General features: G+C 39.2%; 2 protein-coding genes across 2 annotated transcripts in view; both read right to left on the bottom strand.

Annotated features, from left to right (window-relative positions):
- The window catches only part of LOC103368807 (nesprin-2-like), a 47,792-nt gene extending 22,293 nt beyond the window's left edge, over positions 1 to 25,499 (bottom strand). Inside the window, exons 1-29 of the mRNA XM_008297297.1 lie at positions 25,490 to 25,499; positions 25,128 to 25,231; positions 24,868 to 25,015; positions 24,286 to 24,372; positions 23,652 to 23,804; positions 23,190 to 23,390; positions 22,417 to 22,503; positions 21,085 to 21,267; positions 20,661 to 20,831; positions 20,374 to 20,508; positions 18,347 to 18,546; positions 16,615 to 16,747; positions 15,756 to 15,938; positions 15,002 to 15,151; positions 14,446 to 14,622; positions 13,907 to 14,062; positions 13,661 to 13,816; positions 12,360 to 12,530; positions 11,927 to 12,060; positions 11,087 to 11,273; positions 9,529 to 9,711; positions 9,274 to 9,375; positions 8,984 to 9,138; positions 7,972 to 8,119; positions 7,278 to 7,372; positions 5,756 to 5,987; positions 5,380 to 5,574; positions 1,954 to 2,070; positions 153 to 308 (exon numbers count right to left, since the gene is read on the bottom strand). Coding sequence (XP_008295519.1) covers positions 153 to 308; positions 1,954 to 2,070; positions 5,380 to 5,574; positions 5,756 to 5,987; positions 7,278 to 7,372; positions 7,972 to 8,119; positions 8,984 to 9,138; positions 9,274 to 9,375; positions 9,529 to 9,711; positions 11,087 to 11,273; positions 11,927 to 12,060; positions 12,360 to 12,530; positions 13,661 to 13,816; positions 13,907 to 14,062; positions 14,446 to 14,622; positions 15,002 to 15,151; positions 15,756 to 15,938; positions 16,615 to 16,747; positions 18,347 to 18,546; positions 20,374 to 20,508; positions 20,661 to 20,831; positions 21,085 to 21,267; positions 22,417 to 22,503; positions 23,190 to 23,390; positions 23,652 to 23,804; positions 24,286 to 24,372; positions 24,868 to 25,015; positions 25,128 to 25,174 — 4,242 coding nt within the window. The 5' untranslated portion in view covers positions 25,175 to 25,231; positions 25,490 to 25,499. The remainder of the gene's footprint in view (positions 1 to 152; positions 309 to 1,953; positions 2,071 to 5,379; positions 5,575 to 5,755; positions 5,988 to 7,277; positions 7,373 to 7,971; positions 8,120 to 8,983; positions 9,139 to 9,273; positions 9,376 to 9,528; positions 9,712 to 11,086; positions 11,274 to 11,926; positions 12,061 to 12,359; positions 12,531 to 13,660; positions 13,817 to 13,906; positions 14,063 to 14,445; positions 14,623 to 15,001; positions 15,152 to 15,755; positions 15,939 to 16,614; positions 16,748 to 18,346; positions 18,547 to 20,373; positions 20,509 to 20,660; positions 20,832 to 21,084; positions 21,268 to 22,416; positions 22,504 to 23,189; positions 23,391 to 23,651; positions 23,805 to 24,285; positions 24,373 to 24,867; positions 25,016 to 25,127; positions 25,232 to 25,489) is intronic.
- Positions 25,478 to 27,818, bottom strand: LOC103368812 (uncharacterized; the record flags this gene model as incomplete). The annotated part of the gene is made up of 4 exons (XM_008297301.1): positions 25,478 to 25,936; positions 26,182 to 26,259; positions 26,784 to 26,882; positions 27,723 to 27,818. Coding segments are annotated over 4 exons (732 nt in total), but the record flags the coding sequence as incomplete, so codon positions are not given.
- Positions 27,819 to 27,927: the final 109 nt, after the last annotated feature.

Here is a 27,927-nt window from a genome sequence, read left to right as displayed (position 1 = left end):
TGGTCACCGCCAAGAAACCGCTGGTAGCAACTTTTCCCTCCTTCCCTTTCCCACCACCCCTTCCCACCTGTCACATCTACAATGTCTCTCCTCCTCTGCTTCATCTTGTGGCCTTTTTCTATTTGCACAGAGAGATTTTAGTCAGTTCTCACCTTCATACACAGCTCTTCCCACTGAGTGTGGAGTTGCTCCAGCTGCTGCTCCAGTAGAGCCGAGTCACTGGCCGCGACATACTGGGACAGGTCCGTCTTCATGGTGGCCAGTTCCCTCAATCCACCGGCCAGTCGCTGCAGAGAGAGCTCGGTCTCCTGCATAACACACACATGCATGCACACCTCAGCACAAAGTCAGACAGCCACGTACAAGTAGTGCGTACACGCTTCTCTACCTCCTTCTTGTTCCCGTTCGCTCTGACCGTCCAGATTAAAGCGCTGTGGACGGGACAGCGGGACAGGGGGAGGGTTGAAGGGGTGGAAAGGGGGAGGGGAGTGAAAGCATGGGGGTATTAAATAAGGGAAAGGGGGGTAAACTCAGAGGCTCTCTGGTGGGATGGGGGGTAGCTACTGATGGAGTTGAGGGGTGGGGAAACTTTGGCCACTTTTCAGAAGAGCTGACCAGTTAGGGTCTTTTCTATCACACTCTCGGGGATGAGTTAAGCCGGGCTCACACAACAGGAGTCCTAACAGGTGTAAAAATCGGGCTTCACCCTGTACATAAGGAGAAACTTTGCTGATATTCTTCTCTGTAATCTCAGATATGCACACACTACAGGATTAGAAACAATATTAAGATTATCAAGGCAGAGGCAGCAGTCAGGGAGCACAGCACTGCCTCACGTGATCTCATGGGGAAGCAGATGTAAACAGAATGGAGAATGTGGAGGAGAAAAAAACTAAAGAAGGAGTCTAAAAGAGTCTAAAAGAGAGGCTAAATGTGGGAAATGGTTGGGAAGATGCAGCAAATAGGGGATTACTCAGTGACAACAAGAGGTGAGAATATACCTGAAGCTAGTGTGTCTCAAAGGGCTGAATGTTCAGCGTTGCCTGGCAGCTGTGTCCCAGGCTGTGGCTGCTAGTGTTAATCCTAACAGCGCTAGTCTGAATTTGTAAATATCAAACATGTTTGATATTTTTAGTGGCAGCCCCAGTGGTTTAAGGCCGGATTTGCAAACCCTCACATTATCAAATCATATTAATAATGGACCAAACCAAGATCCCAGACAAAATTTCTCCTCCGATTGTCAGGATGGGTGAAACAGAGCTCCTGTACTGTGAGTCCGGCTTTATTGGAAATCATGCAGCAACATCCTGTGTCAATGTCATACATACTGTACAATGACAATGTCTCTTCAAAAGGTCAATTGTTACTGGTACAGTCACACAATTAACACTGTCAGTGACCCTCACTGCCTGTTTTCCAGCAAAATCCGAATTGACTCTGAGAAATAATTTTTGTAGAAATTTTTGGTCCTTTGCAGAAAAGTTTTGGTTAATAAAGTTCTGTTAAAAACAAAGAGTTATTTGAGACAGCTGGTAGTTTTGTGCCGTCTGATTATTTGAAAAGCAAAATATAGACTCAACAAAAAAATCAGCATGGAAAATGACATCTTATTCTTTAAACTTCTTGAGGCTTAAAGCATTTAAAATAAATAAATTAACTACTCACCATTGTAACATCTGTGTTAATATTGTTAATGTTGTTCGGCAGAATCAAATCCACAAATGTATCACCGACACATGGATCATTTTATTGTCAATAGTCTTTTAGTGAGGCACAAGTTGATCCAAGTTCTTAAAAAAGTAAGTGATGAAATTTATTTTCCCGCCAATGAGTAAAGGAGTTGAGAAAAATACACATGACCGGGTTTTATTTATTATTGATGACAGTTTTTATCTAGCCCTGTGTATTTATTTCATGCAAAGTCATGTAAAAACTTTCATTTATTTAAATCACCTGAATAAGTGTCTCTTCCTCAGAGTCCTCTGGTCCTTCAGACGGTGGTTGCTTCAGCTTCAGCTCATCAAGTTCCGACATGATGTTGGTTATTCCATCCTGACACTCAGACCACATCTAACCAGGCAGCAGCACACAGAAAATGGAGATATGAGGAGAATAATCTAACAATAACATTGTTTGGGATCTGCATGCGAACAATCATGGAATTACATCAAACAAACAAGGACAACTAAAGTAAACACAGTGGTAAGTCATGACAGGTTTTTTTTGTTAATTTATCTGTAAATTAGATAAAAGACCAAAGTGTAGACGCTGTTCATTTTTTCAACATACAGTGGTATGCAAAAGTTTGAACAAGATTTCGTCCTGTGAATAGTGAAGTGAGAAGAAGATGAACTGAGCTCCAAAAGGCATAAAGTTAAAGATGAAACAGTCTTTCCAGCATCTTACGCAGGATTAGAGCATCATTTTAGTTTTGTACAATTTTAGAGTGCACAAGGGAAAAGAGAACATGGCAAAGGTTTGGGAACCCTAAGAGGTCTGAGGTCCTAGATAACTTTTACCACAGTCTTGGACCTTAATTAGCTTGTTTACAGTCATCGTTAGGAAAGGGACAGTGATGTAAATTTCAAAGCTTTACAAATACTGACTCCTCAAACCTATGCAGGATTAAGCGTTTTTAGCTGCTGTCTTGCCCTCAGTTCAGTTCGTAATGAAGAACAGTAAACCTTCCTGAAGAACTATATCTAGGATTGCTACAGAGGCAAACTACATTCTTCATTTCACTGAAAACGACTTAACGGAAGAGCAATTAGAAAAAACCCCTTTCTGCATCCTCACTACAAAATTCTGACCCAGTATGGTAAATACTCTGCACTTATACAACACCTTTCTACCCTCGTGGTACTCAGAGCTCTTCACAATGTGTTTCTCATTCACACACCGATGGTGACAGAGCTGCCATATAAGGTGCTTGCCAATCATTGGGAGCAACATGGGGTTCAGTGTCTTGCCCAAGGACACTGGAAACATGTGCAGGGGACGGGGATTGAGACGTCAATCTTTTGATTAGTGAACAACCTGCTCTGACACCTGAGCCACAGTCGCCCAGAAGGCATTGATCCAGCTAGTTCTGTGGACTGATGAAGGTAAAATGAAAAATTTTGACTGCAGTGGGGTACATTTTTGAGGAAAAATATGCAGAATTGAGTGAAAACGACACCTCTCCAACTGTTAAGCAAGCCAGTGGCATGGGAAACATTTCACTGGTAGAATGACAAATGCATTCAATTAAATACAGTCGTGACTCAATAATGCGACACTAAATGTGAAACCTTCTTTTATGTCGGATAGCAAGGCTGTCGGATTGTCAAGATGGAGGTCAAGATACAAGGAGAGCTTGCTTGAAGAGTAATTTGTTGTTAATATTTATTGTTTATAGTTGTTATAATAACTAGCGTATTGTTAGAACACTATGCATCGCTGGATTTCACACCTAATTGACCGGGGCAATTGTGCACATTCCGGCCAATTCAGACCCGTCGGAGCGCACCACTGGGGTGGAAGTGGCTGGAGCGCACAGGCAGTATTTGGCTGCTGATACCGGTTAAGCTAGTGGTCACACTTCTGTTTCCACCATTGGCGACAGTGGCGGGGGAGTGGTGGGCAAGATATGCTCCACCATTACCATCCATGCTTACTTCCACAAACACTGAGCACGTTTTCTGTGTGTGACGTTGTTGTGTCCTCTTCTGCGCATGCAGGATACTTTTGGGTCATATGAAGTTCACACAGAAGATCACATACAAGTCGCATTTAATTAGAAATGTGAACGAATTTGCAAAAAATCCATTTTGAGCATTAAGTCCTGCAGTCTGAACGTAGCCAATCGGTCAGATTGTTAAGTCAGATAATACATTTGTGATGTAAAATGTCATGTCGGAGTCAGAATCCAAGGCTGTCAGTATATTAAGGCTATTTTTCATGGGTTCTGTTTGTTTTTCCTGAAAACCTGTCGGATAGCAAGGTTTTCGGATTGTTAAGGGTCGGATTATCAAGTCACGACTCTAGCAGCAAATTCTGGAAGTTAACATCACACTGTCCAAAAAGCTGAAGATGAAAACAGGATTGCTTCTACAACAGTCAATGACTCTAAATACTTCTCAAAATCCACAGTAGACCATTTCTTACTGTAAGGTCTTTGTGAATGAACAAACTATGCAAATGAAACTAAACAACAGAGATGTTCATACAATACGGTGATCAACTTAGTCTCTTGGTGTCAGTTCGACTTTGTGTGTTACGTTACTTCATGTGTGATCTTTGACATGCTGCTCAGATGGATTTCCCTTTTCCTGTTGAGGTTAAAGGGGTTAACACAACTTTCCCTGACCTCTTTGGTCACCAACACATTCATAATTACCACAGCTCATGGAGCAGGGAAGACCGTCCAAAACTCTGACCAGACAAAGTCCTCCACCACAGCTTGGATGAAATAGAAGTCACAAGAATTGGACCAAAATATCAACTATGTCAAAGTAATAATCAGTATGTCCCCAACAGTCTGACAAGTTTTTCTTTCACTATAAGCAGACAAAAGACTGTGCTGACATTTATTTTCATAGAAATTTTTTTTTTCTTTTTTGTCTGTTCTTACAGTAGGCACTGCAGTGAAGGAATGAAAAGGACAGACACTGGCAACCAGCTGTCTCTGGATGTGGATCATGGAGAGATTTGAGCCGCTCTTTGATCCCTCTTGGCAGAAGCTCAGTGCCAGGGCAACACACCAGCTCCAGTGTGGTGTGTGTGTGTGTGAGTGTGTGTGAGTGTCTGTGTATTTGGGTGGGATCAGGTTCTGGATATGGGTCACGCAAAGCAGACACATCTCTTCTTAATATTACAACACATGCTCTCTCTTAGATTTTGTTATTTCAAAGCTATAGCCCTCGAAATGCTGAAACTGTATCAAGGAAAACTACAAGTAGAATCTGCAGCGGTTTCTCTGGATTCTGCTGATTAGTGGACTACTGATATTTATGTGCAGTATGTGTATAAAGCACAAAGAAGAGGACACTGGGACATTTTAAGAAATAAAGTCCCTTGGCGGCAGTTGAGAGTGAAGTTATGTTGAACAGTGCATTGACTGCTGTTCCCTAAATTCATAGGATGTGTCAGATGCAGTTTAGTTTTAGATTCTTACCAACTGTTTTTTATTTTGAAAAGTTTTATGTTAGGCTCCTTTTGCACTATATAAAAAAACTTTCGACCTTTTTCAAAGAAGTGAGATTTACATTTTCTTGCCTCTAAGTGCCATTTGTCAAATCTAAAATGTAAAAAAAAATAAAAAATTTAATTATGACATATTAAATATCAAGTGTTTGATTTTAAAAGAAAGAATGAAAATAATAAACTAAGGAGTGTTACCTGAACAGTGCTATCAACCAGGCCTCTTCTTCCCACCAGCGAGCAGCTTCGCTCCCAGGCCGCCTCTATGGCCTGGAGCTCTGACTGCAGTCGATTCTGACTCTCCGGCTCTGTCATGGTTTCACACAAATGTCTGCCAGCCTCCAGTGTCTGAGTGTACACAGGAGAGTGCAGACCCAGAGACTCTTCTGCGCACTTCAAAAAAACATGTGGGGAGACACAGTGTCTATGTTGAGCATTTCAAATAATTACATTAAACTTGGCACGATTTCAGCATTCCTCCAGTGGAAAATAAATAAGATTTTCATTCATTGACAGAGGCTGAAGGGCAAAGTTAGGAATACAGTAATCTCCACTGCTGTCCATACACACAGACCTGGTAATCATCCGCACAGTTCTGGAGCTGTTGCAGCGTGCACAGAGAAGGTCCAGTGGGGGGCAGCAAAGAGTCGACATCTGTCAGCAACTTCTTCAAAACTTTCAAGCCGCGGTGGAAGATTCTCCACTGGTGTAGCTGTTCCTTTGTTAATATTTGATTGTGACGAGCCAGAGCGATGGAGTGGAACCAGCTTTCCTTCACACAGGCTACTTGTGCCATGAGTTCAGATCTGTAAGAATCACAACAAGAAGTTCAGTTCATATGCTTATTCGGAGGAAAAAATGGAACTTGGTTCTTGGCATCTAATCAAAAAAAAACATAATACATTTGGAATTAAGTGGGAGATGAGTTGAAAACATGGTTGTCATAGAGATGCAAGGTTTTGCAGCTGGAATTCGGCTCATTGTAAAAATGAGCGCATAATTGGAGCGCATAATTGGAAAAGTAATAAAACAAGGAGGCACAGGCACAAACAACTCTGTCATAGTTGATTCATAAGGAATTTCTAAATTGTCTTTAAATCAGCAGGATATCAAGACTGTCTTACAGCCATGAACAGCAGTTCCAGCTGGGGAAAGACAAGGAAAATTCCCGTTTAAAGTCCCTAAAAACTTTGAAAGCTTTCCCAGCTTTTCAAAGACTCCAAAGATCCAGTTTAAGGACCGAGCATCAAGGAAAGAGACAACTCCCTGGACATGTACACACACTGCCTTTTGTTGTGTGTCAGTGTTTAATCAATCTGTGACTGCTATGAAAGAAGAGAAGAACGCACTGTGACAATTTTTTTAGATACGTTTCCTGAAAATGTATATTTAAATATGCAAATGAGGTATTATCTCAGTCAGATTAAAAATTCTAGTTTCATGCTGTTAACAACCAGAAAAAACAAAAACAAAAAAACAAAAAGACAATTTTCACAATTTTTTAGGAATATAATCCAGCAGCAAATGACATATAAACAAACCCCTCTGTGAAAACCTTCCAAATATAGTTAGAAATATAACTGGAAGTTTCTGTGTACGGAGAGACTGAAGACTGAAGACTAAAGCCACACGGATCTCTGATCAAGGTAGTATTTCTTGTAGAATGAAATGCTTTAAAATATATTCTACAGGTGACATTCTACCACCATCTACCATTTTGGATCTAAGACTCAATATTTCAGGGTAGCATGTGAAGAGTTCATTTGCAAAAACAGATAACTCCATCTTCACAAACCTTCAGAAAACCTACTATTCCATCGTCTACCTGAGCCAATATCAATCAAACTTAAGTTATCTCTATTTTTGTCATGTTATTTCCAATGAGTCAAATCCACTCAACTTCAGTTTGATTGATAAAACAACAACAAAAAAAGTTTTCTGAAAATCTACAAAAATGGAGTTATCTGTTTTTGTAAATGAATTCTTCAAATATTAATAAATACAATGATCTTTGGGGATTTTTTTTTTGAACAATATGGTTTAGTTGAGGTTTAAATACCATGCATGAAAAGACTAAAGGTGTTTCTATTGCTTACCTTTTCTCTCCTGTTTCTTTTTCCATACGCTTGACTGCGTCACAGAGCAGGCCCTGCAGAAGCTCATGTCCTGTAGTTATTTCAGCCTGAAGCCTCTGTGGGAGTGATTGGTACCAGCAGGAGAAAGAAAACCATTAGATTCATAGATCATTCATGTTTTCATCAGACTTGTTCATGATTACACTGGAAATGGCAAGAAAATTTTAATTACATTACCAGTAGAGTTATGGTGCAAAAATCAGTGTGAGTTAAAAAGTTCAAACACTCTCTGGTCACAAATGGCACTGAATGAAGCTCCATAACGTGCTGCCGTAATCTCAGTGATATATGAAACCAGCGTTTGTGCTGATGAGGTGGTTAATTCAGCTCAAGACTTATTAAAGGCACATTTCTGGTCAACATACTTATTATCTAGTAAAGCATGGGCAGCGTGCAGAGGAGCTGTTCATCCAGAGTTCAGACTAATCTGCAGCTGCAGGGGTTGGAAAAGCCTTTTCAACAAAGAAAATTCTCCAAGTGAAAATACCTGGCAGCTTTGCTTTTCAAGTAGAGTCAACAGAGTAATATGATATAATGCAAGCTCTTTAGTTTATTTGTCAATCACTAAAGGAGGCAAGTTAAAGGTTGTTTATGTTTGTCAGATATGAATCTCAATAATGTTTCTGAAATGAAATACGTGACAAGTGTGTTTTACCTGATGGACAGCCAGCATCTCCTGGACGCTTGAATAACTCACAGGTTTGCTGCACACTGACTCTTGCTTAAGCTTTTCCTGGATAGATGTCAGGTTCTTACACTTCTCCTGAAAGCTCTGGGAATGCTGACGTTCAGCCTGCAACTTCCTGCAAAACAATGTAACACACACACATGCAAAGAGTTCAAGACCGCAGCAGTTTTCTTTTAATGTATACACTGAATCTTGACTCATGCAAACAGATACAAACACTATCACATTTTTTTTTTTAAACTTTCAGAGTCTCTTATTGTGCTCTAAATTCTCACGTCTCCAGAATGTGTGAGCTTAAAATACTACTAATAACTACTAACAAAATGGTTTATTTCACCACCTGATGTCAACTGGTTAGTTTGGGTTGCACCAAAGCATAACACATGAAAACACACTAACCCATGCAGTCTATTTATTGGTTTAAAATCACTTTTTAACATTTCCACTAACTCTCATAGACCCTCAGCATTACTATTTCCACAGAGATACCATTTCCAGGGGTGCCAAAGGAATGGCAGTAGTGTCTTCGTATTTTCAGTTTTTATTTTACACCTCCAAGTCTTTAAGACAAAACACTATAAAAACAAAAAATAGAAAGTCTAAAAATAGACTTTTGAGTACTGGACGAGTGACAAATTTTTATTTTTTGTTTTCAATAACATGATAAATTTAGTCACGAGGCCAAAATAACATATGTTGCCAAAATGTCTGCCCATTTATACACTTAATACCTCACAACACCTTCCATTTGTTACTAAACTGTAAGATATGTAAATAAATATTGAAAATACTATTTTATATTGGTATAAGTGCTTACTCTCATTTTTATTGTTCTTTCTAATTGATTTTTATTGTTCTAGTTTATTTCTTTTATTTCTTATACAGATTCACCAGAGTTAAATTCCTTGATTGCGTGTACAAACTTGGCCAATAAAGTTTCTGATATTTCACAACTATTTCGTGAACTGAACTTTCTCACCTGTTCATGTCAGATGCACCAGTCATGCTTTCAGCCCAGTCCCTGCTGAGCACACGCAGTCTCTCCCTCTCCTGCTTCTTCAGTGTCATGCAGCTGCTCATCTCCTTAATCTCCACCAGTGATGGGAACAGATCACTGAGCTCCAGGAGAACTTGCTACAAATTTAGGATACAATGAACATAAAGCACATTTTTAGTTTAAGAACCCACAATCAAAAAGGATTCAAACATGAGAGCAAAAAACAGTGTTAAGGATGCTGGTTTATGGGAAGAAAAATGAGTCTGATTAACCTCCACAGAGTCTGTGTCCTTCAGTTTATGCAGCAAGTTCTGTGTCTGCTTTTCAAGGTCCTCCAGTCGAGTATGAAACAGTTTCTGTTGGTCCAAGTTCTCCTGCACACAGACAGAAATGCAACCACTTTAATACCAGCCTGGACTTGGAAATTTGAACATTCAATTTGAACGAGACATTATGAATTTAGTGTAACTTTTTGAACAGAACATCTTCCATCAATCACTGAATTGTAGGATATATCATTTTCTTACCTGAAGACTTGTGTTTTTCCCTGACATGGCCTGGTTCAGCAACAGAATGTCACGTGACAGCAGCCTGGTCTCTGCTTGGATCAAATTAGCAGCCAGAGGTTCTAGCTGTCCAATAAGAGGCTTGGACACCGCCAGCACTTCTCCCACGCTGCGCTGCAATTCTTCAGCAGCCTCCTGCAACTTCTGGGTTCAGAAAACAGCGAGTTAGATGGAGGAATAAAAACTGTTTATTGAATAAATGCTTCCTGTTTTTCATCATCTTTCCAGTTTTCAGCTTATTTCATTCATGCATGTTTAAAAAGGAAAGATCAAAACATTGTAGCTGCTTTTTATCCTCGTGGAAAAACTCCTGTTTTCCACAAATGGTTTTAACTTATATGTTCCAACAAAATAAGCCCTCCTGAGTATTACAAAGAGGGCAGAGGTGGAAAAAATACTTGAATGGAGCCCAAAAGCCTTTTGTCTACGAATGAGCAAAACAACATATAATACCAGACTACGCATAAGAGAAGAGGAAATCAGGTGCATGAACAGAGAGCAGAGCATCGCTGATATTTCTGCCCATAAGTGCATGCTGACTGTTCCATTCCAAGAATAGGAGACCAGTCACTGAGAAAAACATTTAATTAAATTGTGAATGTAATGTGTGGACTCCCTGAACCAGCAGCGGCACAGGATGAGTCAAGCAGAGAATGTCTAAAAAGTACTGCATATAGTGACCATGGAGACCAAGGTCTATAAAATCAGGTTATTAAACTGGTTCTGCTGGCTCTTGATAAACTTCAGTAGTTCCAGAAAAAGCTTTCAGTTCAATCACTTAAAATGCTTTGGGTTTTTCATATGTGTGTGTGAGCCCTATGAACCCCCAAATCCACAAACAGGTTTTAAAAATCTCAAAAATTACACCTAATATTTGAGCAGGAAATTGATTTTTTTAAAGGATTTTTGGGCTGCATAAGTTTGAACTGCAGGCTGTGATTAGCTTAGAAGCAAATTAATAATGTAAGCAGTAAAATATTATGTAGAGCCACCATTTTTTTGCCCAGTACATCTGTGGACACTTAATAAATTGTTGTACATACTGATACTGATACACACTGTCTCTCGACTTCTAGCCATGGTTGTTCTGTTTCCATAGAGGTTCAGGAAAAACTTCTTGGGGTTCAAAGGGTTAATCAAGTCAGCACCAATGGCACAGAGGTAGAAGACCCATCCTGTCTGATATTGCCATATAAAAACAAATTCATCACCATAACTTCTCTCTCAAAAAAACAGTCAGGATTGAAGGTTGTTTTTTCAGACTGAATAAATGGCATTTCTAAACAAACAACACGACACCAACGACGTTATTTTATAACTTATGAATAGCTGATCAAGTAGTTTTAATACCTGGTATTTGTTTCACGGTCATTCAGTGATTCATGTCGGGATGTTGTAGCTCTACATGAGGTATGAAGCAGCTCATTTCCAGTAACTAGCTGATAACAGCGTGATATCACTGGACTTTTAAACACACTCATGCTAAATATTTACGTTCTGCTAAAAGCCCCACACTCACCTGTACTGAGCGATGTGTGTCCTGTTCAGGTGAAAGTGAAGAACTTGACAGCTCCTCCCACTGATGCCGCAGGTTTTGCAGGTGAACAGAGCAGCTGTCGGAGAGGCGAGTGTACTCCTGCCAGAGGGAAAGTGTCTCTCCAGCCTTCATGTGCTCGTCTTTTATCTCCTGCACAACGTCGTTCCACCTGACGAAGTCACAAAAAATTAGTGACACAGGAAGACTACAGCTGTTTGATTAAGCTCATGTGATTTTACTAAATTTTCAAAATAAAAATGAAATTATGCATAATAAATTTTAGTGCAGTTGCTATAGAGGCAGATAAACAGTGACATAGTGTCAGAGAGTCTGGCCTTCTAATCTAAATAATTGTACGGTTACATTTTGGTGTGCACTCTAAGTTCATGAACGGGCTGCTTCAGTTTGGAAACAACACATTACTCTTTCTTTCAGATAATATTTTCATTATTTTTTCCTGTAATTTCCCCGTCGGGTTTCCATCATAGCAGTAATATATTCAATCGCATAGATATTATAAAGACGTTTCCTTGCAATCATCTGAAGCAGTGTTTCTTCAAAACCTTCATTTTTAGAAGCTCTGTTTATATTCAGTCCAGTGGGTTTTTTATTTTACACGTTTCTTTTTATTTTTTATTATTTTGTTTAAAAAATGTTAAATAAAAAATAACCTTCTTAGTGCTTAATGAACATTTAATCTGTTTGTATGTTTGAAAAATAATCGAAATGATTACATTTGAATGACAGGTTCTCACTAGACAGTCACTTGATCTTTTTTTCTTTGATCCACTGATTCCATTTTGCTCATTTCAGGCCACTGACCGTTTTTGCTCTCCTTCCATTTGATCATGCAGCGCCTGTGCTGCTCCAGGATGGACAGTCTGCACAAGACTCTGATGGGATTTGTCTACAGCCGTCCAAAGCTCTTCTCCTTTACCAGCCTCTCCCTGGAGTTGCTGTGTAAAGAAAATCACCTTTCATTCATATTCCCTCCTCAGAGGTATATTTACTTCCCAAAAACCAAGTATGTGGACTGAAAAGCTTAACATCTGTGAATGCCCACATCTTTCCTGAGCATTTAGACATTGGATTAACTTGCTTAAAGAGGTAAAGCAGAAACAATCTACTTGGATTAAAGTGATGATCCTGATAATAAATAAATGAAAAAACAACAACATGTGATTAGATCTTCATGTAGCTGTAAAGCCTTTATGTGCACGTGGCAGTATGATATGATAAGACCATCATTGCTCACCTGGACGAGGTCTGAGTATCCTTCTGCCTGCTTTAGTGAAAACAGAGGAGCTTGTTGATGCTGCAGGGCACAGCGCACCCTAGTGGTGTGCAGGATAGCATCCCTTAGATTTCTGTGGAAACAGCTCCAGTCATCCACAGTCTGTTGAAGAACTGGCTTCTGAGCTTCCATCTGCAAGGTGCCAGAGGGAGAACTGGATGATGATTTGTAATTCAGCTTATCTGACAGTTGAGACGATTTCTGAGGTAGAGGTTGATGTTAATACAGCAACATTAGAATACTTGTAACAAAATGATCAATGTGTCACTAGTCGATCAATGACTTAGGTTGGTAGTTAGATAGCTTTGATCAGGCACTTTAGTGAGAAGATATTTGTGTTTTGTACATTGAATGGAGGAGTCATTGATTTTAAAAGTAATATATGAAAGACTTGATCTGTTTCACAAATAAAATGGACACATCCGAATGTGGTGACTTTACAGAGCAATGGTATTATGCTTTATATTTGCATTACATTTTGCATAAATTATGCATAAATTGTATTAAACAAATTGGGGGAAAAAAGTGGTTACAAATAAGGAACTTTTACTTAAGTGCAATATTTTGCAACTTCAACAGGCTGTTTTTGCATCGCAGGAACTTGCGTACTGTTTTGTGGTAGCCTCAACCACATACTGAGTGTGTGGGGAAGAAAATGTACCTACTTCAGTGTAGGCACATCTGAGCAGCCTTCAAAATGACTATTTACACATCTTTCAGACACAGAAGAGTTTACAGTTACTACAGATACCCTCTCCTCAGCCTGGCGTTAAATCTTTATTCTATACAGCGATTCAAACATTTACATGCTTCTAGCAAGCAGTTGTGCTTCTGACAACCTGAACATGTTTTTCTATTTAGCTTCTTTTTACCAACTCCTGAGAAAAGTAAGGGATTACTACAGTATATTCTCAGCTAGCTGCTAACTTTGTCTGCTGGGCAACGTGAGGAAATCAGAGCTTGGATGGCTGCATTTGGAAACAAGTCTGATGCGATAGTGAAACAAACTAGTGAAGGTGAGAGCTATAAAACCACAACAATATATTTGAAAACATGAAAACCCTTTGAGGTGAGGGAACTGGAGCACTGAGTGATGATTCACTGTAAGTGACCCCTTGTGTACTTCGCAAGCATAAAGAACAATATGATCACATGCCATGTTGTTCAAGCTGTTTATAATGTCTCACGGTACTACCTTTAATTCCCTGTTGCCTGGAACAGAATTTTCCATGTCAAGATTGCGGTAACAGATTTACTTTTACCTGTTGACTAAGATCCCTGCAAGCATGACTGCTGCTCTGTGCCTGGGTAGAAAAGGCAGAATCACATGGGTGCTCCCCTCCCTGTTCACCATGCGCTCGTCTGGTTTGTAGCTCGTGCACAGCTGAAGCCACCTCCCTCACTCTGCCCGCAACAGCCTGGAAAAAAAAAAAAACAGCAGCCTCAGATCAGATCAGGAGAAGATGCTGCGCAAAACCCGCTGCTCTGTTTGCTTCTTGTTACTGTACCTCCCACTCCAGCAGAGCCTTGCGAGCCACAGTTTGGCTGGTGGGCTGCTTCCACTGACTCAGTTGTTGTTTCTGCCGCTCTATCCAGCCGTAAAGACGCTGCAAATGTCTCTCTCTTCCTGCACAGTTATGATGTATCTGCTCAGCTGCACGAATCTGAGAAAGTAAAGCCAAACAGTGGTTGATTCATGCGTAGCAAGAAAGTCCTGAAAATTACAAAATGACATTCTTTTAAGTTTGTGTGGTTTCCATTCTTGTTGCCATAAAGGGAATTATAGTTTGTTTGGTGTTCCAGTAGGAATATCAGTTAGTTGCCAATATTTGTGGTGCTTTAACATATTTGAGATTTGAGTGTTTCTTTTCTCTTGTCTGCAGCTCTGCTTCCTTTTACATATATTTTACTTATTAGCCACACTTGGATCCTCTGTTGTCATAAAAGTGGTCTTCTTCACTTTAAACATTGATGAAGATACAATGGCATTTTTAAATTCAGAGTAGCAGAGGTCTCTCTGTTAAACATTAGTAGCTGAAATAAAGACCTGGCTCTGCAGCTCCCTCTGAAAGTGCTGCCACTTCAGTCTGAAGGTTCCCAGTTTCTCTGTGAACATTGTGCGTTCAGAGCGGAGGGCTTGGATGTCTGCTCCCGCCGTCTGAGCTCCAGGCTGGCAGAGGAAATCCAGGAGGAGCTGCCCATTGGCCACAGCTGCCTGTAACACCTGAGGAATAATGTTTCATACAAAGAAATTCAAACATCTATAAAAAAAAATTTAAAAAAAAGTCAAGCATGCTGAGAAGTTTCTTTCTATATTTGTACGCACAAAAAAAAGATCCCTTCTACCACTGAATTTCTTTTTTCAAGTATAAATTTCTTACCATTAAGTACTGTTAATAATTATAGTAGTAGTGCTTTTAGTGCATGATGAAATATCATCCATGCTTACTTAATTTGAAATAAATATTTCGCTAGTTATCCCCAAACAACTGGTGATTGTTTAAAATAAAAGCTCTGACATTAAATAAACCTCTCACATACAGCGATTCTACAAGGAGATGCACGGAGAAAAGTCAAAGTAGAGGCAGAGGAGGTATAAATACCTGGTAGTGCTGCAGGATTTCAGCGATCTGAGCTGCATTTGTGGCCTTCAGGACTCCTTCTTTCTCCTGGGTCAGCTGAGCCTCCATGTTTTTTAGCCGGTCCTCCAGGTCTGACAGCAGCTCCACCGATGGATGTGCTGCCAGCAGACACTAATGGGCATGAGCCGAGAGAAAAGAAAGGGAGTTTAACTTTACATGAGCGGATTTCCAAGTGTTCAGTTTCTTAAATTGCTTTATTTCATTTATCTAGAACGATAATCATACATTAAACATCTGCCCGGCTACAATCAGACCTTTGTACATATCCAGATTCTTAAATCTTTCTTTGGTAGAGAAGATCCTTTCATCTTGTCCTGAGGTGGCTGCCAAATTTCAAGACATCGAAATGAAACTTCTGCAAGATAAGCCAGGCTAAAGTAGTTTAATGTTTAATATAGTGGCAAATACCTGGTTCCATTCACTGGTGAGGAAAAATTAAACATGACCTTCTCGTTGATTCCTAGTCCTCCCTATCCTCAGCCACCCCAGAAATAATTTCAGCAGGGTTTAACTGTACACTCCCTTAACCAGAGGAGATTTCTCAGTGCCTAATTATTTTTGAAAACCAACAGCAGTTACATGAAATGTGAAACGGACCTACTAACATGACCACTAGCATGTTATAAAAGCTGGAGATTATTTAGGCCATTGCATTATTTACCATAAGAAAATCATATGAACGATTCGTCTTGCAGTAACAGTAGGTTTAGTTCACCTGCTGCAGCTGCTCTCGTTTCTTGGACAGGTCAGAGGTCAGTGTGTTCCAGCTGACCTCCAGCTGGGTGAGCTGACTTCTCAGCGCAGGACAATCAGCTTCCTGCAGGTGGAGGAGCTTAGTGCCATCCTTGGATACAGACGCCTTCAGCACTGACATGGCCTCCACTTGCATGGAGAGGTCCTGAGGACAATGTCACATTTAGAAAGCAGCTCAATTCTGACCAATGGATGTTTTATGAGATGTTTTAATTTCATTGTCAACCTGAATAGATCTTTAGTTAGGGCCAGCGGCCAGTAGAGGCCATTATAAGTCCATCACAGTGAGTGTTTAATACTGTGATATTGTGCTATTGTAATTTGCACTCTCTTTAGCCAAATCACAACTAAAGCTGATGACAAGTAGTCAGGCTATAAGTGGTATACTATACCACATTAGTCAGCAGATTTTATTCATTTATGCAGGATCATGTTACAGGTTGTCTTTGTGCAGATATGATTCTGATCTGGACTGGGAGTTAGACACTACTGAATAAGTTACGGTTTAGTTTTTATATCTTCTGCCAACATTGTAATAGCTCACATTATAATAACTTGAGTTTGACCGAAACATGAAACCAACAAATAAAAACACCATCGCACCAAACAGAATCTCACCCCGAATACATACATAAAAACAAAACAACAGAAAGTAACTCTTTTGACTGTACATCGGCCTAAAACAGAGTAAAGACTGCGATTTGATGCCTTGGACTAAAAAAAAAAACAAAAAAATTCTTTATTTGACAGTTTTTTTTTTTGTTTGTCTGTTATCATTGTTAGATCACGAGCAATTTGATGAGGAGACGGTAGAGCCTTACCAGCAGCTTGATCAGGTTGCTTTTAACGCACTCCTGGCTCAGGTCAGAGGTATCTCCCTGATCTGAAAAAGTCTTCAGATGTTTGTTGGCACCAAGCAGCCGTTCACTGACCGCGGCAAAGTCAGTCTGGAATCTATGGGGAGGATGAGAGAGCACACAGGTCAATCAGTGGGGCAGAACATGACTGCTCCTTCACACAGAGTGAGGTAAGGACTCAGGCGTGAGTCCAATAGTGGTAAAGAAGTCTGTAGATGAGTGACATGTGTGTTCTGTTCTGATTTCATGCTCGTACACATTTAAAGTCTCTTTCTGGTTGATGGTTTAACCTCTAAAAACCCAAACGTTTCATATTAATATCCATGTAGATAATGCCTTCCTGCCTTAGAGCAACCTCGATGTAATTTTACACTGCTGATTCCTCTACAATGGCTCTATGTCCCGTCTCTATCTACACCACCCACTGCAGCTCAGCACACCAGCTTACCTATGACTCTGCTCAAACACTGCAACTACTCTATGCTACACAATTGCAAATTGTAATAATTTAATGATTCAGCCACACATGCATGAGAAGAAAAACTATTCTGAAGAAGAATAGCGCTACAAAAAGTTCCACCCTGCAAGTTGACAGGATTGTTTCCTCACGTTTGTTATCTATGAAACCCTGAAAGTCTGAATCTGTGTTTTTAAGATCATGATCAGTGCAACTTCAAAGAAGAAGAAATGCTCAGTCATAGTGTTGACTGCTTATTTCACCTGATATGTCTTCTGGCATTTAACAAACACTGTATGGACACATTAACAAGCTAAAAAAAACTAGATTTTCACCAGAGGTGATATACTGGGATTACTGAACAACAGATTGTTGAATGAAGTCATTGCTGTAAACTAGGGAATCTCATAAGGAAATCATTTAGGAATTAATTTCCCATGTCTGTTTTTCAGCTGTCACATTCTAAGTGTAAACAAAGTCTTTTCACTCAGATTGACTGACTAAACCACAGAGAGCGTTTCTGGGCATGATTAAACATTTGATAAAGCAGAATCCTCCAAATGTGCTCTTCAGCCTGTGGTAAGATCACGAGTCATTCACATATTCATCTTTTTAGATTTCACACTTTTGATGGATTTAGGGTTGCTCTTCTGCTAAATCAGCTTCAAAGTTATGTGTCTGATGAATCTTTTGAATTACTATTTAAAAACACTGCCAGATTTCTCGCTAATACTTTCCTTTTGCAACCTCTATAATTCTCCTGGAAGAAAAAAACTGCGAGGAAACAAGCAGATGATGAGATGAAACTTGTGACACAAAATTCATAAATGAAAGAAAACACAAATGACCTGTGCAATTAAAACAAATGACAAGAGGCCATTAGGTGACTCTATAATCACAGGAATATGTCTGTACTGTACATAATCTTACATACTTAATGCAAGACTAAAGACTGTACAAATAATCTTAAAAGGACATGTATTAAGACTGGCAGGTTGGGAATCAGCATTCAGTTCTGTTTAACAGTCTTTTAATGGGCCTGGCTCTGTAAAGAAGAGAAACTTTATCATTTATTTCTACATTGACTCTATAAACAAAATTGCTAATATGGTTGTTCCAGGCAGTAACATCTGTAATCCTGCTCAGGCAATAATTAAAACTGCTTCGAGATAATATTGATAGAAAAGCTACGTTTTCTTTAATAGATGAAACAAGTTAGTATTTCCGAGCCTGGCCCACCTGGCTCGAGTGTCCTGAATGTCTCTGCAGCGCTGGATCTCTTGTTCTGTCCGCCTGTAGACACTCCTCCATCGCAGCTCCAGAGCGCCTCCTGCCTGACTGACGCAGGCAGCAAACCCTGGCTCTGCCTGCAGCACCTTCCCCTCGTCCAGCAGCCGTCCTAAACCAGTTCTGCTCTCATCCAGCTGGACCAGCGTTTGCTGAATGACAACAAGACTTATCAGTACTTATGCACATTTTCCCAGATTCTCTTGACAGGCAGCTTTCACGGCAACGTTTGAAAAGACAGGATGGGCTAAATATGCAGAAGACGGTGAGTTAACCCTCTGAACCCCAAGTAGTTTCTGGGGTTTCTATTGCTGCTGTCACTTTTTTTAACTCACTGTGGGTTAATTTTTCACTGCAATCTAAAGTCCTGCACCTCTGTGGAAACAGCACACACATGGCTGGAAGTACAGAGAGCTAAAATGGCTTTTGCAGTATGACACAGTTAGAATTCTATAAATCGTGAAAAATTAAAGTTGAATGTGTTTGATTGTTTACTTTACAAAGAATAGTACAAAATACAAAAATACAAACAAACCGGAATTACCATCTACAACATCTTTCCAAGTGTCAACAGGTGTTCCCAATATTGACAAAAGAGGTAGGTCTACATGCAAGAATATTTAACTACTTACATTTTTATTTTTTTCCATACTTGTTTTGTCTCCTATCTACTCCGTGGAAACACAGCCTGTGATTTTTTTGTTATGTGACTGTTAGTTACAACCGAGTCAGTCGTGGCTTTTCTGGTGAGATGAAAAGCACAGAATTTTATTTTATTTGTATTTATTTTTTCAATTTCTTTTTCTTTTAAAAATTAAATGAGACTTGTAAAATAAAATAACTATCTGACAATTCTTTCTGTTTTTAGTTTCTGGCAGTGATAAATGATGTAATTTGGCATTTTTAAAGACAACATGCCTTTAAAACCTGCTGGTATGTTTTGGAGTTCAGAGAGTTTAAACACATCTGTCTGAAAAGTGTTAAATCGCTTTTAAAGTGGATCACAGAGAAATGAAAAGCAAGTGCAGAGAATACCTGCAAAGTTATAACCATGAGGAAGAAATAAGAAGAAAGATAATACAGGAAAAGAAAAACAACAAATGTATCCCCCAGTCAGTAAAACCAGCTCATTATCTGCTATAGTAACAGCTTTCTCTGTCTCTACACACAAATCTTTGTCTAATCCAGTTCGATTCATACCACCTAATAAAGTATAAAAACTAAAAAAGCAAAGAGAGTTTAAAAGAAGTGACCTAAAAGAAGACATGTTTCTACATTTCTATGCCTGACAGAGAAACACATACTAATACTAGGCTGCTGGCATGAGACCATTAATTTCTAAAGTCACATTTATTATTTAAGATTTTCTTTTTTCTTAATGATCATTTTGAACATTTCCAGTGTAACTATGATGTATTTTAAGAATATTTCAAGAAGAAAAATATTTTAACATCAATGCAAAATTTTCAAAATTTGGTGAGGGTGTTTCTTCTTTTCCCTAAACATCGAACAATCCCATGAATCTAGTTCAAAAGAGGCACAAACGCCTCAACAGATTAATGAATTGCAAGTACAGCAGGTCAAGTTTTGATTTAGTGCAACTGTCATCTGGAAACAAGTCTTCATCTAATCATGACACTTATGCAACATATCGTCCAAGTATGGTCTTTGTAGTTTGTAGGAGGCATTCTGGGAAATACGGGAAATCAGTAACAGGAATCTTAGTAGAAGAGGAACTAAAAATAATTATAAAAGGAGGACACGTGTTATATTACTATAACTGATGACTGTAGAAATAAAAACATTTATTTAATAAAACTTAATGCATCCAAACTCCTGCGTATCAGCAAACCTGAGCGAATTTGTACTGGTCTATATCCCGTAGAATACATCAGGTTAAGGAGGAGGAATGAGAAAGGAAACAACACAAACTAAGAAAAGAAGTGAGAACAAATTGTGTTAAGTGTGACAGGATGTACCTGGCAGGCATCCAGTCTGTGCTGCACCATCTCCTCATCGTCATCTCCCTCTGGTGCCGCGCTGCTGATGAAGGCTTCACGCTCATCCAGCACCCGTCCCAGTCGACCGCAGCTACCCTCCCAGCGGGTCCGCTCCTGCAGCACAGCCAACCATAAAGCGATACATCTGTTTTAACATCTGATCTGTGAGCACTCCAGTCCAGGCATTTTTCAAGGCATTACAAAATAAAATGCACATTTGTGTATGTATGAATTCATATGGCCTTCAGCAAATGTGCGCTACAAACCTGGAGCCTCCTTTGAGAAGCCACCTCCTGTTCCAGAGCCTGTTGCTGCAGTGCTTTGGCCCTGACTTCCAGCTGTACCCATTCATCCTCTTGACACCTGAGTGCTTCTGGCTCATGTTGGAATAGATGCTGGACATATGCCAACCGGGACCTGAGGACCTGAAGGAGTTTCTGCATGACCAAAAGACCAGATTTATAATAAGAGTAAAGCAAATGTATATGAAGTAAATACATTTTGCAACAAACTGGGTTTTACTTAGTTCTTCTTTTTGTATTTGTTTGTTGTTTTGAGTTGGTTTAGTGCTGACTGTGTCTTTGAAAACCATCAGAACTTTCCTTCGCACTCTTGGTAAAGTACTGTACCTGACTTAAATCTGATCTTCATCTATGTGTTAAAGAACTTGTTGAAAGCACAGTGAGATACCTTGTGTCTGCAGAGAGTGGTTTGAAGTTTACTGCAGTTGTGAACCTGGCTCATCGGTCTTTCTGTTATGCATTCTTCACCCAATTCCAGGAGGCGAGCTATCCCCTGAAGCAAGGACCGAGAAGCATGTTGCAGCTTGGCTTTTTCCCCTGGACTCTCTCTCAGATGTCTGCCCACCACACACTGCAGAGATGTACAGGAGCAGCACAGAGCTTAAGGAGAATACGATTAACTTTAAAAACACAGATCCTGTATAAGTCGCAACTACAACGGTCCGATAAGAGTGTAGTCATCCCATTAGTCCTACTTTCAAAGGAAAACTGAAATGTTATCCATTAATTATGGCATCCATCTCAACTATCTGAATCCCAAGACATCTTTTCAAAAAAATCAACAAAATCATAAACGTCGTCAAATGCTCAATTTTGCTTAAATGTTCAACAATCCTCAATTTAATCATGTGTAAATGTTTTGTTCTATCAGGAAGATTCAGCAAATCTCATTTCTAAATTGCGATATTTCATCAAATTCAGTTTATTCTACACATTGTATTTTTTTTTTAAATTCCAAAAAATAAACAATGTGTAGAAAAAGATTCTGTAAAAATAAAAAATAAATAAAATGGAAATCCAGCGCTCCTTGGTACAACTGAGAAGCCATGACTGACTCAGTCACATGACCAAAATTCTACCATTTCTCAGGTGAAGTGCAGGTTGTGTTTAAACAGAGCAGACAGGAGAAGACACGAGAGACTGAGAGAGAAATAAAACATATTTGCAAGATGTTGGAAGACATGTTGGGCATGGTAATATATCTGTCTAGAGTTGATGCGCAGAGTGGTGTGAGAAAATAAAAGTTTATAGAAGTTGTAAAAATGTAAGTGGTCAAATATTTCTGGCATGTAGACTCATCATTTTTTCCAGCATTGGTAACACATGTGGGCACCTCTTTGTACATGCTGATTCAGTTTAGTTTTTTTTTCCTTTTTTGCACAAGTATTCAAAGAAATTCAACTTTTGTTTCTTCTTTTTTTTACTGTTTTATGGCATTCTAATTTTTATACAGTGAACAAAACACTTTCTTTCCTTTTAGCCATGAGTTGTGCATGGAGAAAAAAACGTGACGAGAGCAAAAAAATGCCCAGAAACTGCTCAGTGTTCAGAGGGTTAAATATTCATTTTTGCTTCACTTTGCATGTGTCACCAAAATCTAATTTGACAGTGTGGAAAAAAATGGCCTACAATGTCTTTTAAATGAAGCCTTTCCTTGTGATGTACTATTGTTAGAATGTAAACATGTTTAACACACATAAAGCCGTGCGGCAGTGGTTACCTCTAACACCGGAGCATCCTTCAGACTGGGGAAGATCTCACTCTGTCCCAGATCAAAGTCCTCCAGAAGGTGGCTGGAGAAGAGCTCCTATGTGAGGAAAACGTACTGTGTTGGTTCTAAGCAGTGGTCACAGAAGTATCCTTGTTATTTTTTAATTACTTTTACCTGACCTTTACTAAACTAATGTAGCACATAAGCAGCAAGTTTAATATTGGACCTGGTTTGAATAACTTTGTATGCTGTTATTCGATCACCATATTTTAATAAGTGACTATGTGTAAAATCTACATCTGTAAAGTACCTACAAGTATATTGCAAATGTGTAATGGATAATATTTAATACAATATTTCCAGTGCACTAAATTCAAAGTATAAAGTATAAAGTGTAAACTGTATTTCTGTGTGTTACTTAGGGAAACCTTTTGCTTCAGACGATGTAGGAGCCAGGTGTACAGGATACAAATGATTACATTGGCATTTAGCATCTCTATAGTACATCCAGAAGCTATATTATCATATTTTTTAGAAAATATTTACAGCCACAGAATTAAGATAATATCCATACTTAAAGGTGTATATCAGCCCTCAAAACTGTTTTTTTTTTTTTTTGGTTCCCTAGTAATCTACATTTTAGTGATACATTTAGTGGCTTCAGCATATCAGCAGAAATGTGCAACTTCAGTAAATCACAGAGCCACTTGTTTCTTAGTGACATAATAGAATATATATATGTATACTATGTTTGTTGACATAATTTATTATTTATTTCAAACCTTCTGTTGGCTCTTGGTGCCTGGATGTTCAGTGAGTGGATGGTGGGGGGAGTTAAAGACCAGCTGGACAGTATGAAGACAATCCTGAAGGCAGCTCAGACAGCTGTGAGCATCTGGCTCGTCCTTTGAAAGTGCAGGCCCGGTCTGTGACGCTACTTTACTCAACAGCTCAGCCAGAGTCTCCAGCTCAGCTGATACACACTGCACAGGAATGTAGACAAACAGAAAAGGCAAAAACAGAAGAGTGAGAAAGTGGAAATCCACAGCTAAAGAAAGAAAAGCTAATAGATAATAGTAATAGAGATATTTAACTCTATTCTTGTTTAGACGAATGAAACAGAAAAATTCCCCCCTTTCTTATAACTTTGCCTGCATATGATTTTTTTTTCTTCTTAATACAGTAGATTCAATGGAAAGCCAACAAAATGTATGTGTGAGTTGTGTAGCATTATGGTGAGTCACCTCTTGCTGCAGCAGCCTCAGCTGAGAATCAGCTTCACCAGCACCACCAGGAGTCAACAGCAGGTCAGTCAGAGAGTCCAGACAGAAGAGGACTCTCCGAACTGCCTCATATAGCTCCTTCTTCTCACCTGCAGACCCGCCTGTAGCCCTCACCTGGGAAATATTAAAGACGATCATCACTATCACTCAGAATCACTTTCTATCACTCTCACACACACAAAGGCGAGTTGATATATTGGAGTAATTCAGTCATGCATGCTCAAACCAGAAACTAATTCTGAGAAAGATCAATGACACAGAAACCTTCAAGCTGCAAATTGATCGGATGTTGCTTTCTTTGGTTTGTTATATATGATACCCCCAAGGATCTAGACCGGCACTTAGAGCTTTCTTAGTGGAAGCTCCTAAATGTCATTTCCAGCTTTAAATCCAAGTTAAAAGCATATTTTTACTCAGTGGCTATTTTGGTTCAGATGTAATCCTAATTTTTACGTGACTGTACAGTACTAATAGCTACCCTTGTAATTCCTCATACAATGGTTTGGGTTATTTTTGTTGAATTGTTTCATTTATTTTATGACTTATTTGTTACTAATGTGTAAGCAGATGTAACCTCTGATTCTACTACACATACTATTTGTCTTAGCATGTTGATGGATTCATGTGTTCGCTGTAGAACTGCAGAAGCAGATCCAGTTGACATCGACTCCTTTTCTGGAACCTAAACAAAAACACAAAATTGCACTCATTAGTTTAACAGTAGGTGGAGACAAAGAGAACGACTGCGTGGAGGTTACAATTAGGCAGGGCGCACAGAGTTTAAACGACTACTTCATCTGTTCATATTCAACTGACAGATGCTGCTTTTAGCACTTTCTCGCACGCACACATAAAAATTCAAACTAATAATATCATACTTTTTTTAAAGATTGCAGCTACTGGTGCTTTTTATTATGTAGAACTGGCAACACAATAGATATGAAAGTAGAAAGACTGTCAGCACATTCAAAGGGTTGAGTCAACTGTTGCCCTGGTAACAGATGCGATCGGTGACTTGGTATCCTAGCATCCACATCATACAAATAATTTGCCTCTATCATTGACAAGCTATTTCATCCCTCGTCTACATCCTCCCAAAACTCAGCCTTTTTGAAAAAATCTAAATCAGCCCCTGCAATTAAGACAAACACCTCATTACTCTTCTGTATTTTCCCACCTTTTCACCGTTTCCTCCATCTCCTGCACTCATCAGGCTTTGATGCTCCTCTTTAGCTTTTGTCAAAGTGATCAGTTTTTTAGAGATCTGGGAGTGAAGTCGACTCCACCTTTGGGACTCCCTGTCGTCCTCTTTGCTTTCAGCCAAGCTAAGAAGCAAACAAATGTGCATGATTCTGGTATTTTATGTACACAAGAGTAGCAAAACTCATAATTTAGTATGACCAGGACTTCTTCTTTTCCCTTTTATCAGCTTTTTACCTGATGGGCACCTCAGAAAACGTCTGTGGTTGCTGGGATTCTTCCATCAATCTACTGCTACTGACACTGACTTCACTTGGCGCTTTCAGTCCAGTTAAAGCCTCCTGTTCATACAAGTCATTACCAGGAAAAAATTGACAAAATAAGTGAAGTGCAATTTTCACATGTGACACAATTTATGTTGAGGGTTTGAGTCAGAGTCAATTTAACTTCAAACATTTACTCAATCAAGCTTTGTCCTTCTATTAATTTGATGTCACTGACTGGTAAATATTCAATTTTTTATTTTTTTTAAAAAAGCGAATATTTATAGTCAAAGTTGGTCATTTTGAATGGCATCTTTTTCATTCTCAGACACTTACCAGATCTGAATGTGGACCTGTGGACACAGACCGATCTTCAACCTCCTCCTCTATGAACTCATCTGATGCTCTTTTGGAAGTAAACGGCGTTATAGGTCTTGAAGGAATCAGTCTTGTGTCTTCCACTGCAGCAGCTGCCTGAGGGGACTTTGCAGAAGGGTCAGTGTGCAAAGTTTCATGTTTTGACGAGTCATGGTTCTGGTTTGTAGCAGCAGTGTTAAACTGGTCTTCAGCTGCTGGGATGGCTGCAGTGTTTAGTGACTCAGTGGTCACAGTTTTAGGACTGAATACGTTGCCAGTAGAATCCAGTGTTATTAATCCACTTTCAACATTTTTAGATCCAAAGCTGGTATCAAAGCCAGGCTCCGTAGTGAAGAGTCTGGTTTCAGAACCTTTTGAATACGTCTCCACTTCAGAGGAAATCTGATGAGGCGAACTCTGCAGTTCCTAAAAGATACATGGAAGATTTTACTGATAAGAACTGGACCTCATAATATTTAATGCAATAATAACAGCAATGGCCTCTTTAAATTATTTCTATCTTGCATTTTGTAAATTACAATGCTAACTTTGAACATGTAGAAATCAGCACATTGATACCAAAAAGACTACACTATTGAAGTCTAGCTTTCTATAAGAAATGCAGCAAATGCTTTTAAACAAATACATCTACAAAATGAAATGGTATTTACCTCAACATCTGACATCGGCCTAATTTCAGCCATATCCTCGCTTTGCACATCTGACAGGTTGAGTGTCTCCTCCAGGTCCTAACACATTGGTTGCACAAATATTCAAATGCAAACTCAATCCATGCACGCATGCATATATAAGTGCCAATCTCTTTCTAGGTGTGCAAATGAAAGGAAAGGTTTCAGAGGAGCAGCATATTTCAAGCAGCTGCTTGTGACAGGGCCAGAGTAGATTTATCAGGAAACGCAATGACCTGCCTCACACAGCTTTATATCAGCATGCAAACGCCGGCTCGCTCCTTCCACACCACAGGAGAAAGAAGCAGTATTAAAGCTGAAAATAAGTGAATCAAAATATAAATAAACATGGAAAAATCCAAGTAAAAGTAGCCCAAGAAATATCGAGTTTCAGTCCAAAATGCCTAGAATTAATATGTGCTAAATGTTGTGGTTTTGAGGTTGTAAATTCTGCCAATAACGTGTAGGTTTGACTGATAGCACTTTTTACAGCATTGAATGTTACATTTTGGAATGAAACCCAGAAGACAGAGGCACCCAGACACATGCTCCCCTGACGTGATGTAATCATTTCTCAGATTTACCTCTGGAATACTGCATGTTAGTGTGTCAGAGGATGACGAGCAACAACTCTCGTCCTCCTCATCCTCCTCTTCCTCTGAATTAGACACCTCAAAAGCCTCCTGCTTTTAGTGATAGGGTGAATATATGATCAAAACTGTGATTAAAATGGGACGACAAATTGTCTTTCTGATGACTCTTTTCATTTTTCATTTCAAGAAATGTTTCCTTAATTCAGTCTTTAAGCAACATCATTAAGAAAGTGTTTGTTTTTGGGATGCGTACCACCAGGACTCCATTAGTATCATCATCATCTTTACATTTCCAATGGAACTTGACAAAAACGATTGCATGTACTTTTCATGCAGTTATTTCTCTACTTAAAACTACATGTCTGACAAGAAAATGCTTGACTAATAAGCTCTACTGGTGGAATGCATGTTAGTATAGTAAATATTGATTTGCTTACAAGGATTGTTCATTTTTTGGGGAAGATTACTTTCAGAATTTCAATGTGATTCCACAGGCGTTCAAAGATTGTGCTAATCGAGTCAAACTTGATCCAAACAGTTGTTAAAATTTACCATAAACTGCATGCAAAACATACCCTACACTGCTATCAATCACTGGGTATGCACAGCAGGACAAGAGAAAAATTCCCCAAAAAACAAAGATTGTAGGATTTCCTTGAGCCTGCCCAGTTTACTTTAATTATATTTACTATCGATTGATATTTGTTGGACAGGACTTTAACAGGCAGGCTCAACTAATCCCACATAACAGATTAAATAAATTAAACAGGACGACTGTCACTATACTTCTGGGAACAATTCACCATCTTTACTGAATGTTCCTGCCTTAAAGTACAGTTTTAAAATTCAGCAACCAATAGAACTCCTGCACTGTGATAATATAAAAAGCGATATACTGCTGCACTACATTATGATTGTGATTATTGTTACCTGGACTAAGCGTCTATGTGGAGATCGGCCCAGCATCGCCTGCATCACTTCGGCAGTTGTGGTTAAGCCGAGATCCTTCCCCTCTCTAACCTTGATCTATGTTAGAAAAAAGAAAATGATAAGTGACAAAAGGGGATCAAAAACATATTGAAGGTTGTGTTGACAGGATGAGAAGATCAGCACACTGGTACCAATAACAAAGATA

Source organism: Stegastes partitus, unplaced genomic scaffold, assembly GCF_000690725.1.
Source record: "Stegastes partitus isolate 25-593 unplaced genomic scaffold, Stegastes_partitus-1.0.2 Scaffold1207, whole genome shotgun sequence".
Lineage (NCBI taxonomy): Eukaryota > Metazoa > Chordata > Actinopteri > Pomacentridae > Stegastes > Stegastes partitus.
This window is presented reverse-complemented; position numbering and strand designations above follow the sequence as displayed.